At 45.4% G+C, this 16,049-nt stretch overlaps 1 protein-coding gene across 1 annotated transcript; it reads right to left on the minus strand.

Moving 5' to 3' along the window:
* Positions 1-12,270: 12,270 nt before the first annotated feature.
* On the minus strand, positions 12,271-15,118 carry LOC144160875 (uncharacterized). The gene is made up of 3 exons (XM_077691989.1): positions 14,645-15,118; positions 14,377-14,584; positions 12,271-12,617 (listed from the first exon to the last, which is right to left on the minus strand). Exons 1-3 carry the CDS (start codon positions 15,116-15,118, stop codon positions 12,271-12,273), a joined length of 1,029 nt encoding a protein of 342 aa, XP_077548115.1.
* Between the last annotated feature and the right edge of the window lie 931 nt (positions 15,119-16,049).

Here is a 16,049-nt window from a genome sequence, read left to right on the forward strand (position 1 = left end):
CCCCTTCCCCCTAATTTTTTTATATTCTTTCCATTGAAATGCTCACTGCTGAACAATTCTTGTATTTATTTTAAGTACCCAAGACATGTTATGTGGTTTTTAATACATACAGTGGAACCCCGCTGATACGTCCCCCGCACTTATGACAGATCACCTCAATCCCAGCAAACTCTCCATAGAATCAACGCATTAAAAACCCCGATGATATGACGCTCGGGTGCACGCGGTCCGCTTCATACGACGGAGACTGGAGACGAAGGGTGGAGACACGTATGCGATGACACCGCCCTTTTGGGTCACTCGTGGCCGCCGCAGCAAGTCATTGTAACAAGAGCGCGCTATAATTTTCGCCGCAATACGGCTTACTCACGAAGTTTGAATTATCTTATCTATTTCACCTTGCTTGGTCGTGTGTGAAACGAAAACAGCTATGCGTTCAGCACTTTCACCGAACAGCGGTGGTGCGGGACCATTCAAAGGGTGTCTTGTTTTTTTTTTCACTTGGGAATCAGCTAAAGGTTCGCAAATCACGCGAGAACGCGCTAAATATAGTAGTTTAAATAAGTTCTTAGCCCACCTGTCGCGTGAGACCGTCTACTAGGTCAGCATTTACCCACACCCTGGTCGTACGACACCCTGGTCATACGACGCTTTCTCACGGTCCTTTGAAAGTCGTATAATCGGGGTTCCACTGTATAATGTTTTTTCATAGCACCACAGACTGTTCTGTTCGGAGAGAAGGGAGGCATTTACTAGGCAGGGGGGCTAGTCAACTATCGTCTTTTGTCGACATTTGCAACAAAAGGAGCAGATTTTTCTCCTGCCAGGTCTATAATGAATAGGTTTCCTAGTACTAATAGCTGTGCTGGCTGTGTTGTTTCACAGCTTGTCACCCAAATAAGCTCAAACCAGGTCCTTGCGTGGCAGTACAAAGGATACTAGCTTGTGTGAATAATTTAAAACATGCCCTTCAGTGGCCGCTCTTACCCACCTCTCCTATTTCTTTCATTGGTTACTTTGGGCAAGCAGCCAGATTTGTTCTCCCACAAAGATAAAAAGTTTTATTCTTTTTTTTAAATGAGTCCAATCCACCTAAAGTGAACTTGAGAAGAAATTGCAATATTGTTACCAGAAATAAATGCAACGCTGTCAAAGCCACGTATGTTTCACATGTGAACTAGGGGAAGTGTAAGGCCACAAGTAATTAAAAATAGTGTGGTGAATTTGAGCAATAAGTTTGCATTTGGCTCACATTGAATTGAAACATTCAAGTTGATGCGGCATTCCCATGAGAACTTTATTTAAATTGACTTTCAAGAATGGTACGATTGACTTTTGGAGGGAATAGGCATCAAAAGTATGCAACAGGGCTTCAGGAACAGTAGAACTATACTTGAATAGCGGGAAAGTCCTCTTGGCTGCATTAGCAGCTCCTTTCAAATTCTTCCGTGGGATCATTTTTTTTTCACCTTTATGAAGTGGCTCATACCCTCAGAGGCCATCTGAATTCATAAGCCAACTCCAAAAAGCAAAAAAAATTCCCTCGCACTTCCCCGAGGGGGAGAGTGTAAGTGCGAATGCACGAGTTGAATTTGCGCGGGTCGGTAATGTTCGCGAAAGAGAGATCACACACACACACACAACTACAAAGAAAGAAAGATGCATTTATTCACAGACACCTATTTGTGTTGTCGTTGTACTTGATTGCTAGAGCGGATCTCAGCTATGGAATTTCGTATCAGTACTCCTTTAAGCGGGTGCATTAGCCCTTCTCACGCCCGATTCTTGGGCAATCCCCCACGTGGGTATGTGCCATGTCAGAGGCCAGGCAGCGCGCGCCCATCTCCCCCCGTTGCCAAGGAAGACGAGGAGATTCCTGGCCAATCCCCCACGTGGGTATGTGCCATGTCAGCGGCCAGGCAGCGCGCGCCCATCTTACCCCGTTGCCAAGGAAGACGAGGAGCGTCCGCACCCACAGCTGTTGCTATGCGGACGGCGGCGGAATGCGGACGGCGGCGGACGCTTCAGGCTCGCTTAAGAAGTGCATTCGCACTTAAAAAAAAGCCTCCTTAAAACACTTACAAAACAGGCTGAACAGTCACACCAAAGGAAACTCCCACTGGGAAAATGAGTTTCGCTCATTTTGATTGCCACCACAGCAGGATCTGGCTTATTTTCAACAGAAACACAGTCTGTGTATGCGTTTGCAGGGAATTATTTCACCTCTTTTCTTGCCTACTCTCTTTTTTTAGGGGAAAATTGCCGAGCTTCTGTAGTCTATGTAGTTTTATCTGCCTTAGTTGTGGTTTGAAAATTTGGCTCTTTTTCAAAAAAAAGTGTTCAGCTGGTGTGTAACAATAAGTAGTGTCAGTATTTGCAGCACAAGAACAGTCTCCCTTCTCAAAGAACCAGTAGTGAACACAGAACTCTCTGTGGTCGTTCTGCATAACTGCATTTCCAAAGGTGTGTTCAAATGGGAAACGCTGTTGAATAGGACCCCTTTTTTTACCATTACAACTCATATTGTCTTTCATTGTTAGTGATGCATCAATGAATTTATTTTTTCCCCTTTGCAATGATTGTAATCTACATTGTAGCTCAACCGTTTTGCTTTGTAGTGATGCATTCTGTTCTAGTTAATGTTTTCATTTTGTTTTCGGTCACACTTTACAAATATTGTCATTTTCAGCAATGTGCGTATTCCTATGCATTTGTCTCAATTTTTTTGGGTGGTGTGTTATGCTTAATTAAGTATGTACTCTCTTCAAAGCTTTCATCTGATTATTTGATGTGATGGTTCCATAACGCTGGCTAGAAATGACACTGTGTAATGAAGTTGTGCCAGCAAGATGGCCATTGTCACCACAGAACCTTGGCATGGTCATAAAGGATGTGATCTTGTGCTTGTTATGCCGCTTTCATCGTTGCACATAAGTCATTTGATTTGATTGTAGAGTTTAACGCACCGACGCAACGCAGGCGATGAGGAGCACCGTAGTGGATTGCTCCGGATTAATTTTGACCACCTGGGGATCTTTAACGTGTGCCGAAATTTCGCACACACGGGCGTTTTTGCTTTTCGCCTCCATCAGAAAAGCGGCCGCGAATCAAACCCACGTCCATGAGTCATTTAATCTTTTGCAAAATAGTCGCCATATTGTAGTAGGCAGTTTTGTGCAATTTCGTGTTACGTTCAGTGTACGTTGGCATACATTGTAGGCATACCACCTTGGCTTGTGTTCAGCCTGTCAAAACTTGCTTGTGACCATAACGAAGTTCGCTGGTAAGTCGGGCAAATGTGCCTGGTGCCCATCTCATGGTTTAGACAGGCAAACAAAATGTGCAGAACCATTGGCACTGTTACGATGAGTGGAAAGACCCCCTTTTTTGTTCTGCTTGCAGAGTAAATTCCTTTAGAGGCTTTCAGATGAAATACTTGTTGTGGCTGTTACAGATGGTAGCATAATTGTGGTTGTTAGTGCCTTGTGTGCTTTAAATTGCACACACTTTGTGGTGATACTTTTTATCAGGCTTTCAAGTGTGTTCTTGCCAGTAGCTCATGTTCCTTTTTCTGTATGTGTGCCACCACCAGACAACAATAAAATTTTGTGGGATGCTACAAGGTGTCCCACGGAGGTTGCACGCACAGGACTGTTCATTTCTTTTGTGTGCCTCTTTTACATGAAATTAACACCCATCAAAACCAAGAGGTTGTCAGCAATTTAAAATGAACTAAATTGAAAATGAGGCAAATATTTAAAGAAATAAGTAGAGGCTTGTAAATATGACAACCTTTGAACAATGTGCTAATAGTTTACTTTTCCACCACACACCAGTGGCTTTGCCATAGGGCACATGCTTTTGTGTTAGGTTTCTCGCATGACGTTGCAGCACTGCAAGAAAGCCTCTGTGATGAGGAAACTGAGAACAAAGCTTTTTTAATTTCAAGATTAGGAGCATGTGAAGAAAAGCAAATCTCAGGAATTTAGTTTAGCACTCATAAACTGAACAATTTGTTTTCAATGTCACTTTTTTGGCGCAACTCTAAGGAGCATTAACAAATTTGGGCTAGTTTTTAGTGCTGGCTTCTATTGTGTCTCTTATACAATTTCAGTCACTGTGATGTCAAATTTGGGTTCCTCAATATTTGACATTTTTTGTTTAAAATATTTGGTGGCTGAAATAAAGCTGTGTTAGGAAAATGCAGAATTTTTATTTTCGAGAGAAACACCCCTTTAAGCTTTAAACAGCATACGTTTTCTGCAGTATAATTGCACTATCTCAATGAATTGCGTTCTCTTCGAAGTGGCTTCTACTTTTCATTTACCAGTTGCTACATGACCACGACTACAGCGCAGGAAAGAGATGCAGAAACAAGAAAGGACATACACCGTGCTGACTCTCAACTGAATGTTTAATGTAGTGGAAACATTTATACCAGTAAAAAACACTGAAAGAACAAAACTATATAAACGTACACCACGAGGACAACTGTTGTATTGCCATTGTGAAAGTGCCACACTCATGTTGAAGTTACAGTATGCTGATAGGGCCTCCGTCAGTGATGTAGCCCGATGTCACATTCACATTTGGCAGCGTATCCAAGTACACACTGGCAAGCCACAGATCTATTCAAGACCACCACCCCTAAAGAAAATGCGTATCTTCTTGCATTACATTCAAGGACACTCCCTTCGACTGGCACGCAGCAGCCAAAGCCTGCTTTATAAAGGTAAAAGAGCTTCTGTTCTTGCCCAAAGTATTGCACAAGTTTGATCCAGCACTCCCACTTGGTACGCATGCTTCTGTGTATGGGTTAGGTGCATATTTGCAATAAAGAGACGGGCAGCGCATTCACAGTCTCATTTTCGTCAAGAACATTGACAGACCGAAAGGAGGTAGCTACTGTCGACCGTGAAGCTTTAGCATATGTCTGGGCACGTGAAAAATGGCGTGTGTATTTATGGGGACAACGTTTCACGCTACCGATGGATGGATCACTGTGCGTTACTGGCATTGCGGTCTACTCAGAGCACCAGGCAACAACCTTTTCGGATTGCAAGGTGGTCAGAACGACTCCTTCGATAGACCTACAAGGTGTGGAGTACAAGAAAGGGTTGGAAAACAAGGTCCCAGATGTTTTCTCGTGCCTGCCAGTTGCTGCAGTCATCGATCGATCAGCCAATTCCGTTGCCACAGCAAGACACTTCCGCTGAGGAAAAGGTTGTACTCCTTGTTGAGCCGCTTTGCATAGCCAGAGGAATTTGAGCAAGCCACCCGTGATGACGCTACCTTGGAAGGCATCAAAGGCTACGTGGTGTCGTCTTGCCCACGCACAAGTTCAATTTCAAAGGAAGTACAGCCGTAGTTGAATCTTGCAGGCAGAATTGTCTGTCCTGAATGGCTTATTCCGCATGGAGAACGACTTGTTCCACGGTCTACCTCGCATCAGGTAGTCCCGATAACACATGAAACGCATCCTGGAATAGTTCGAATGAAGGCATGCCTGCGACAACGCTTTTGGTGACCAGGAATGGATCAGCAAGTAGAAAGTGCCAAATAGAACTGCAGTGTATGCCAAAGTGCCTATAAAAGTGCCAAGACCACTGTTGCGCCCGTTCAACCAGTCCCACTACCCGACCGCTTGTGGCAGAAGCTGGCCGTTGACATTACTGGTCCAATTGAGAAAGCTCTGCAAAAATGCAGATACACCATCTCGCTAGTTGATTACTTCTCGAATTGGCCCGACGTGAGGTTCAACAGAGAGGTCACGAGAAGAACAATCCCCAACATTTTTGCTTCAAGTATTTTCCCAGGAGGGATACCCAGATGAAGTGGTCACCAACAATGAACCTCAGTTTTCTCTCGAGAGGTTGCCCGGTTTCTCAAAGAGTGTGGAATTCACCGGACACACTCTTCAATATGTTACCTTGAGGCTAATGGACAGGTGCAACGCTTCAACTATGTATTTAGGAATTTATCCAGTTGGCCCTGTTGGAGCAACCTGCTTAGACATTGTTGGTAACCCGTCTCCGTCATTCTTCGCTGCCCCAACCGAAGAACTTCATCAGCTGAGGAACAGCAAAAAGCAGAAGCAAGCATACAGCAAAATGTACACTGACGAGCATTGGGCAGCAAAGGAGGCTAGCATAGCTGTGGGCGACAGGGTCTGCGTCAGGCGACCAAATGTTGGGTTCAAGGGCCGCCTCTCCTTTAGCCATCTTCAAAAGGTTATAGAACAGAAGGGACCATCCACTTTGTCCTAATGACAGGACATGTAACGCATCAAAGATGGTCAAGATGCCGCCGCAACCAATCCATGCTGAGAAACCCCCTTCAGCTCATAGTGATATTGGGCATTCGGCATCGCCGCCTAGCATACCGGCGCAAGCATCAGCCATCACGGCTACGAAACAACTACCCCAGGAGTGGCAGCTGTACAACACCCATGAGAAGTGAGAACATGCCTGTAGTGATCTTTCAATAAGTGCCAGGTCAGGAGGGGAAGCGCAACCTACCTCTGCTTCGCCTTACGAGCCACCAGCACGTCAGATACAGCCACCTAGAGCAAGAAGGCCACCAAACAGATATCGGTACTATTTGATTACAGCCATCAGCTTTGATTGCAGCCATCAGCAACGATACTACACACCCCAAAATATAATGCATTTCTTGTTGCATTAGTTCCAGGTAATGGTCATCTTCCCCATCAATCACATCAACAACTCACCAACCGAGAGCTACAATTTGCGATCACTCAGTCAATTTGCACTTACGTTGCACCGCCCAGTGACTTTTCATCATTGCCAACATTAAGCAGACCATTCTCGATGCTAATTTCCTAGCTTTCTACAATACTGCCATAGACGTGCTCTTTTGACACCTCATGAACATGACGTCAAGCCCTCACGTTTCACATGGCTTATGTACTGACAACCTGTAAACGCCAAATCTTTTGAATAAAATAAACCTGTAGAGTTTAACCTCATTATAAGGAACACCGATATAGCGAATTATCGGCTATAGCGAACTGACTAGAATCTTTGGTTGGTCACACTTTATTTCAATGGCACTTATTATTTTATAACGAAACTGAAACCATGAGCAGCGCGCGATATCGGATATAACAAATATTTGACCAGGAGGCTGAGAAGCTACTTGTAAAAACCCTTCGGCATCTGAAACTGCGGAAGTATAAAGGCCTTTTTGTTCGTGGACACTAGGACAAACTCAATACTGCTCAGTGCTGTGAATAGCCACCAGATGATCACATCATTCATCAAACAAATAAAGACGCAGGCCTGTTTTGCCAAGTGAACCTTGTTTTATTGTACTTTCACGTACTCATGTTCCGGCTCATTCAGCTTGAAATGCAACAAGGACAGAGGTAAGGATTACCTTGTTACAGTGAGTTGGAAGCCTAAAACGTGCATTTTTATATCAAGTATTTTTGTGCGAGCCACATTGTTTATTTGATACAGCCGGTTTTTACCCCTACTGTTATAACAAATATCGGTTATAACGAACTAATTTGCTGTCCCGACACTACTTCGTTCTAACGAGGTTTGACTGTATTTTGTCATCATGGCCCTTTGTAAACCCTCCACATGCTGGGAATGTGCCGCCACCATATTACCTCTGGGGCTGTTTGTCCCTAAACTTCAACAAGTGCCCAGCTTTCACCCACTGCATTCAACGAATGTGCTCTCGCGGTCATGGACTGAAGGAAGCAGATAACCGTTGTATTCTACAAGCACTGCTTACCACATGCAGAAATTATAGGGCACCCTACCTATCTAACCACAAAAACAATGCAAGTCTGGCATTGTAACATGCAAATTTTACAAGACTTCACGTATCTTCCCTTCTACCAACCACATAATGAAACAGTGTACTCAACACTCTCACCCGCCGCGGTGGCTCAGTGGCTAAAGCGTTGCACTGCTGAGCACGAGGTTGCGGGTTCGATTCCCGGCCGCGGCGGCTGCTTTTCTGATGGAGGCGAAAAGCACAAACGCCCGTGTGTACGAGATTTCGGCGCACGTTAAAGATCCCCAGGTGGTCAAAATTAATCCGGAGCCCTCCACTACGGCGCGCCTCATCGCCTGCGTTGCGTCGGCGCGTTAAACCCTACAATCAAAATCAATCTACTCAACAATCTCATGGAACTAATCGAACAAAGCCCATCCTCACCATTTTCATGTACCTGTGCAGGAGACACGAGGGATGAGAAATGAAGCGCGCACACAGACACACACATAAACCAAATCCAGGCCATTCTGCCCTGAAAATGTTGTATGGCCCTTCCCAGTCGAAAAATACAACAGGAATTTCTGTCGCACAACAGAAATTTCTGTCGCACGACAGGGATTTGTGTTGGGACTACAGGATGGTCTGTCGTGCGACAGGAAGTTCTGTAGTACAACTACAGAAAATCTGTCGTACGACAGGCATTTCTGTTGGGACTACAGGATGGTCTGTCGTGCGACAGGAAGTTCTGTAGTACAACTACAGATAATCTGTCGTACGAAAGGCATTTCTGTCGCACGACAGGAATTTCTGTTGGGACTACAGGGTGGCCTGTCGTTCGACAGAAATTTCTGTAGTACAACTACAGAAAATCTGCCGTACGACAGGCATTTCTGTCGCACAACAGGAATTTCTGTTGGGAATGCAGGATGGTCTGTTGTGAGACAGGAATTTCTGCAGAATGATGACAGAATGTCTGTCGTACGACAGAAATTTATGTAGTACAACAGACATATCTATCATGCGACCGACATTCTGCACTCCCCACTACAAAAACCTTTGTAACAGAACTACAAAATTTCTGTCGCATGAGACATTTCTGTTGTACTAGTTATTGTGCAACACCCTGTAGGCGCTACACAAACTTCTCTTGGCCCACAAACTGTCCTTCAGCCACTACATTCAGCATTCCGTAATTACCATTATTATCTACCATGCGACAGATCATTTTGTAGTCCCTGCAGATTTTTTATAGTGTGAAAGAGAATGTTAGATCCATTGCGAAAGTGTCACATGACAGACCGTTCAGTATTGCTACAAAATCTCTTGCTTACCCTGTCGGAAAACCCCGCGTTTTCCGGCATTAGGAGAGCGATAGAATAGCCCGGAAAGAACGGAATACACAGGAAAACGCCGCGCTGAACGACAGCAACGCGGGGAGGTTGCTGGAGAGCATCGAATAACATGGGGACATTGCCTTTGGGGACAGGGCTTCAGCCAATGCGAAGGGGATAGCACGAACGGGATAGTACGGGATGGTAAGGTGCCGCTGCTTGGCTGGACACGGGAATGCCGCGCGCCGCGATCGACGCAGATGCTCCGAAACTTGGTGTTTACGGCCCGTGCGGTGCCGCAAAATCCCACTTTTTTAGCGTGCGCTGCACGGAAACAATGCTGCGTGCGAGTGACGGTCATCTCGTTCAATTGCATTGCAAGCGCCTGTTGTAATGAACGTTTGTTGCATTGCGGCCATTAGCATTCCGGCCGTGTTGGAAAAAACCTTCGCTACAAATTTGCAATTAACAACACAACTTAGCACAAATCACACTAATGTTGGAGCATCTAAGCGTAGCCCCATAATAAAAAAAAGATGGATACATAGAGAACTTCGGAAATTCCTTGGGTTCTTTGAGTGAATTGCAATTGCATATATTGTACTGTGGACAATGTTTGATAAAAGAATCAGGAAACAAGGGTAGCCGCTCGGCAAAACGGACGCATAAAAAACAAGCAAGATGTGCTTTTTGAAGACGTGGTGTAATAATTGCAGTGCACTTTCTGACATGTATTTCTGGGTGTCTTTGAGAGCCCCATCTGTTGTTTTATTTTTTTTGCGAGCAATTTTTTATTTGAACGCGAAACATGTGTCCAAACAAGCCGAAATAGTTAAAATAAGATTTTAAAAACAGCGAACCAGTTGCCGCTACCTGTGTGAAAAAAAAAAGAAACGGCGCCAGTGAACTCGCTGCATTACCGAGATGTGATAAAAAAAATAAATGTAGAAAGAAAGAAAACGCGCGCCTTCCCTCTAGCCCGGCCCTTCGGAAGAAGTTCGGGGAAGCATCGTCACCACTGCAGGCATGTCGCGTCGCGGCAGAACTCGCGGGACGGGGAGACCACAATACGAAGAATCGAGAGGGGTCAGGAGGGGTCGCGAAACAACTTCTCGTGGTCGGCCGGTTCCCTCCTTACCCTTCCTTTGTTCCCTCCTGCTTTTCGTCTCCCGGTCAAAATTTGCGGTGGCTGCGTTGCCCAGTGGCTCGTTCACATTTCACATCAGCGCTTTGCTCAGTTGAAGTTAGGCTTAACTTTTTTGTAAAAACGTGCATCTTATGTCTCCGCGGAGTGTCAGCAGCAACATTTGAAGCTTCGGAAGCTGTGGTAAAAGCAAGATCAGTGGTCCGGATTTCAAGCATCTCGATGTGAGGACTCCTCCAGCGACGACTAACCGGGGTGCTTGGGATAATTGGCACTTTAATGTGAGTGAATGCGACGAATCTCGCAGGCAGCGTGATTTGGAATACGTGCGATGTGCTTCGACAATCGACTGAACTTGCCACGATCCCTGCGTGACTTCGGCAGGTATCGTGCGTGCATACTCTTCAAGATAGTGCAGCACCACAGAGACGTGCGCTTTTCGCCACAGGATACCCTTCCACGCCTTGCTGTGCGAATGCAACGGAACAAGGTTCACAAAGGCAAGCATTCCAGCTAAAGATTGACTTTCCATTTTAATTTTCTCACGTTCTCTCACGTTTTGCAGTGTAAAAAAAAATATTTGTTCACTTGTATTTTAATGGCCCTAACTAATATAAGGAACGAATTTTCGAACGGTTATTGTCCATGATCGTTTAATATTTTTTTTCTATAAAATAAATTTGCTTTTATGAACAGGTTGAGCGTCATTGACGGAACGCGATGATGGGACGCGATTTGGCCCTGCTTCCGAAGCACGGCCAAATCAGCTGAAAAGTGCCCAAATGACTCTGGCTAAATTTTGTAGCGCTACTGAGGTTTCCCTGAAGGAATGACTTCTGTATTTCTTGTTAACAGCTACGCGGGTTTGCAATTACACGGCTATTAAAGAAAAAAAGGCCGGGCGTGTTCCAGCGTTACGTTCCAGCGGCTGCTATATCCACGAGTCTGCGCGTCCGGCGTGTACCAGCGTCCAGGTTCCCGTGAATTTGCAGCAGGCGCAGTTTCGCATGACGTGCGGATGAAAGCTGTTTTGTACTAAAAGAAATTATAGTTCTGACCGTTTCCAAGTCAGCACGATCATGGAGCATACAAATAACGCGCCATATTTTGTTTTTATATTGGGCAATGAAATAAAAATTATTTGTTTTGGTGTAACAGCAGCATAAGAGGGCAGTAAAAGCCTCTCCATGACAAAAAGTGAAGCCACAGTAGTGCCCAGGAACAGTGTTGTAAAAAGAGTAAAATAAAATGGATAAACACCGCAAACTGCTTTTTTTTTCGGGCTGTGATCAGGCATGTGCAGTCTGCGTAACATCAAACTTTTGTGTTGCATGCATGAATGTACCACTAGTTGCATTGCTTAAATGCCTTTTGGTACAGCTTTCTGAAATCAGTTATTCACTGAAAACAATTTCAAGCTTGTACCAGAAAGGCAAAAATGACCCCAAATGCTTATGTTTATTGGTCATATTTTTATTGAAATTGTTATTGAAATTTTGAAATTGAAATTGAAATGAAATTTTATTGAAATCCTGCATACTTCATGTACTTAATAGAAAAAAAACATCACGGGAAGTAAATTTCTTATGCCAAACAAGTTGAAATTGGAGACATGACAGGATTTACTACGAAAACAGACATGACAGGATTTACTACAGACTACAGAACAGGATTTACTACAGACTACAGGGCAGGATTTACTACAGACTACAAGACAGGATTTACGACAGACTACAGGACAGGATTAACTACAGACTACAGGACAGGATATACTACAGAATACAGGACAGGATTTACTACAGACTACAGGACAGGATTTACTACAGACTACAGGATAGGGTTTACTACAGACTACAGGATGTCCCATTCCCTCACAGGATCATTCTGTCGTATTTTTCTGTTGTGTTTTTCGACTGGGTTATACAAGCTATGTGTGATGGAAGCAGCTAAAAGTAACGGACATCCTGACAATATGCCCACAACTAGTCATTAAGTACATGACGTGAATGGCACCAAGTACTCATGAAGTGCTGGAGCACTCACTCAAAAAAACACTGTGACTTGGCTGCCATATAAACAGGTGTGGCAGTTAGAGAGAAGGGTGGCGACTTTGTACATTCGTCCCACGTGCTGTAGCGAGAACTTTTGATTCTTGTGAAAGTCCACAAAAGCAAACTCGCCAGCCACCTTCCCGAAGCCCCACTTCACTGCCGGCCGCACGGTGCTCATGCGGCGGTTGAAGCGGGCTTCATGGGTCTGCAGGAATGCTCCCCCATAAGGCTTCATCAGAAGCGGCTTCAGCGGATAGGCCGGGTCCCCATAGATAACCAACCTCTGGCCCTGCGCCACCTTCTCAAGGTTCTCGTAGAGCCTGGACTCCTTCAGGATACCTGAAAAAACGGAAACAAATTTTCAGCGCAGTAGTTTGAAAATTGCACTAGACTTTGCAAAACTTTTCCTTGAAACAGGAATATTTAAATTGGCTAACCCTGTTTTAGCAATTTGCTTTCCCAGAAGCAAACAATCACATATTTTTTTGTGTGCATACAATGCAGTTACTGTGAACCCTTAGTAACTTAAACCGCTGAAAGCTTGGGAAAAATTTCAGTGACTCGGAGTTCTGAGTTGTAGTTTTCCATACATAGACGCTTCCTTGAAGACTTTTCTGAAAGAGAAATGGCAATCCCACTTGTGTTGCCGCAATCCACTGAGAACCTCTTCATAACGACCCTGCTTTATATGATAGTGCTGGTAAATGTGGGAGAAGAAACACATCCTGCCCTGTGTTATGTGTTGCTTCGTCTGCCTGGGTTACGCTCTGAAGACAAACCTTGTCGATGTTCCTGGAACAAAATTATTCATTCAGTTAGAGGAACCCACCGGATGTTGATCAAGGCGGTCGTGCCCGTGTAACGGCGAAGCTGCACGGAAAGCCTCACGTGGATACACATGTGGTCTGTATTTAGGCGTTATATTTTGTCGTCTGTTGATTTTGTGATGGTACAAAGTATAATACCATGACAGAGCATGTCAGCGGATTTTGTTCAGTGAACTGTGAATGGAGTAGAAGCGGAGACACCGAAGAAAAGAAACTTAAAAACTTTAAAACAACAACAAGACGTTTCGGCTTGGTTACTGAAGCGTTACTGAAACAAGGCTTCAGTAACGAAGCCGAAAAGTCTTGTTGTTGTTTTAAAGTTTTTAAGTTTCTTTTGGTCGGTGTCTCCGCTTCTACTCCAACATGCTTCCCGACCAGACGGGTTTCCGTCAAACCCTCGACTTCGTGAACTGTGAATACTTAACATGGTTATTTGACTACCGACATTGCCTTTCACTGACTAGTGCAGTTCAATAAAATCTGCTGCATGACAACAAGCACTGCTTTGTGTCCATCGTGTATTGCCTCCACATGAGCAAAACTACAATTCTGTTTTTTGCGAAGCTGAGCCTTTTTTGACACTACTTCTTTGATTCCTTGGCCACCCTCAAGGTTCGAATCAGCATTCTGTGTTTGCGTAACTGCAATCTTACAGAAACCATGTCTGTTCGACAAAACTAGAGATAGAATGGAACTTAGGAACTGTAAAACAAGGCCAACACTCAACAGCAGTGCAATAATGCACTCCTCTGAGAGTACTTCGTGACATTACGAGCACATAAAAATAACAAGGTGGCTATTGCTTCAGGAAGAATGCACACATCCCCATGCATCCGCGACATGTTATACGAATGTGCCACAACTACAGTCGAGCATGATTTGAAGGTTATCGTGGGGGCGCCGAGCAAGAACAGAAGCAGTGCTATGGCCCAGAATCTTTTTTCGCGGAGAGGGACTCATCGAACCTGTTCCTCTCACTCTTTATGTTGTTCCTTAAGCGGTCACTCCCCCTTCATGTGGGACGTTTATATTTTATGCAACTGGATACTGCTAGCAGTATCCAGTTGCATAAATAAAAAGCATTCCCGGTAGTATGGCATGCCATACTACCGGGAATGCTTTTTATTTCTTTCCACTTCACTTTTGTTTGCTAGCACAGCACAATAGGTGGTCTAATCAATATTACAACCTCTCCACAACACACTCCAGGCCCCTTCCACATTAGCATTGCATGAAAACGTTAAGCCGAGTAATAGTCGCAATTATCTCACCAGCATCATGGCGCCTTCCCTTGTACGGCCCATCTAGCTGGCAGATGATGCCGTTGGCGCACATGACGGCTTGGTACTTTACCACATGGCAGCGTTTGTGGCCCGAGAAGTATTCTTGCTGGTCCACTGTGGGCCGGCAAATACGGCGCGCCGTTCCGTCAATAAAACCACAGCAACTCTTCAGTGGGGCACCCCTCGCATGGACGGCCTGAAACAGACGACCACTAATTAGAAGTCCGCTCCGTGCACAAACGCAATGAATTCTCACCTCGGCAAACTCTTGCAGTCGCGACGGATTCATCCACTGATGACTTGTCATGTCAGACAGTAAGTGAGCGAAGTAGTATTCTGTGTGCGCGAGCACCTCGTTCACGACACTTGATATAACTGTGCCGTGGCGCCCGAACTGCATTTCAAGTTCGCACAGCCTATTCGGGTACGCGAGGCGCCGCAGAGTCATGCAGAGAGCCTCCATGCAGGTCACCGTCACGCGTTGGGCGCTCACGACTTCATCCGGCACTCTCAGCAAAGTGCGAAGCTCGTCGATTTCATCCCGGCCAAAGCGGAAGAGTTCGACGAACCTCATCCGCCGTATACTCGCAATGTCCAGCAGGCCGTACTGCGAAGTGTAGCATGGCGGCTCGGGCTGCTCGAGCTCCGAGGCGAGGAAACAAATGTCCTCGATTTCGCGCCACGTGAGAGCATCGAGCAGCAGCGGGTCCTGCAGCACACTGAAAGGCATGGCTGCGGTTGAGGGAGCCCCCCTTCCACGAAAGCACGGAAGGCAAAACAGAAGATGGTTGGCGAACCAAAACAGTTAGCTTGATAGCTTGCGAGCAACGCGGACGTCTTGGCTAATTGAAAACAGAAGGCACCGAAATCGAACGGACAGCCACTGAGACCGCACTGACCCACGCACGACGCAGCGTGCAGTCTAGTGCAGGTAACAGGCTCCCGCAACACGTCGCAAGCAGTCTGCTAAATTATAAATGTAACCGCAAATTGTCTTACATTGATTGGAACAACGATTGTTTACTTTGTGTAAGATTTATTTTAGATTTACAATGCTTTAGGGGAAACTGCGTTGTTTATTTACGTATTTTGAGCGTGTGGATTTTTGCAACTACTCGGCTAATCAGCCGTCACACGGAACTAATGGTACGACGCTACGGAGTGCTAAAACACGTTTTCCGTCTCACTCTACGGAAAGAACCCGGTACGTACGCGCGCATGCGCAGTCGGGTCCCGGTAAACCCGGTAGCAACGTAACGAACGTAACGAACGTAACGAACGGACTGCTAAAACTCTCTAATGTCCTCTGTTGTCAGCTCCGATGATGTCCGTGAAGATCCAGCAAGCCACGTGAGCAGCAGCGGAACGTAGAAAAAGTTGGGGTGAGCGCGAATAGCGCGGCCGCGGCTTTCGGGACGGAGAAGGCTACCCATGCTTCATTTTTTCTCTTCTCCTCACCTTTTTTCTCCCTTTTGCATCGGCTGCCGCATTCTGCGGAGCAAGTTGCAAGACGTCCTCTTCTTCGCTGCGCTATGCGGTGCCGTCTACTAGCACACTGCCCCGGTTGCCGCGATTGTTTAACGGACTTCTAAGAGTCTCCGGCCTTGAAAATATGAGTTCGTAGTACTGAGGTGTTGTTAACATGGCACGGAACTAAATAA

Source organism: Haemaphysalis longicornis, unplaced genomic scaffold (genome assembly GCF_048455015.1).
Source record: "Haemaphysalis longicornis isolate Haplotype H1 unplaced genomic scaffold, Haemaphysalis longicornis Haplotype H1 scaffold_11, whole genome shotgun sequence".
Taxonomy (NCBI): Eukaryota; Metazoa; Arthropoda; class Arachnida; order Ixodida; family Ixodidae; genus Haemaphysalis; species Haemaphysalis longicornis.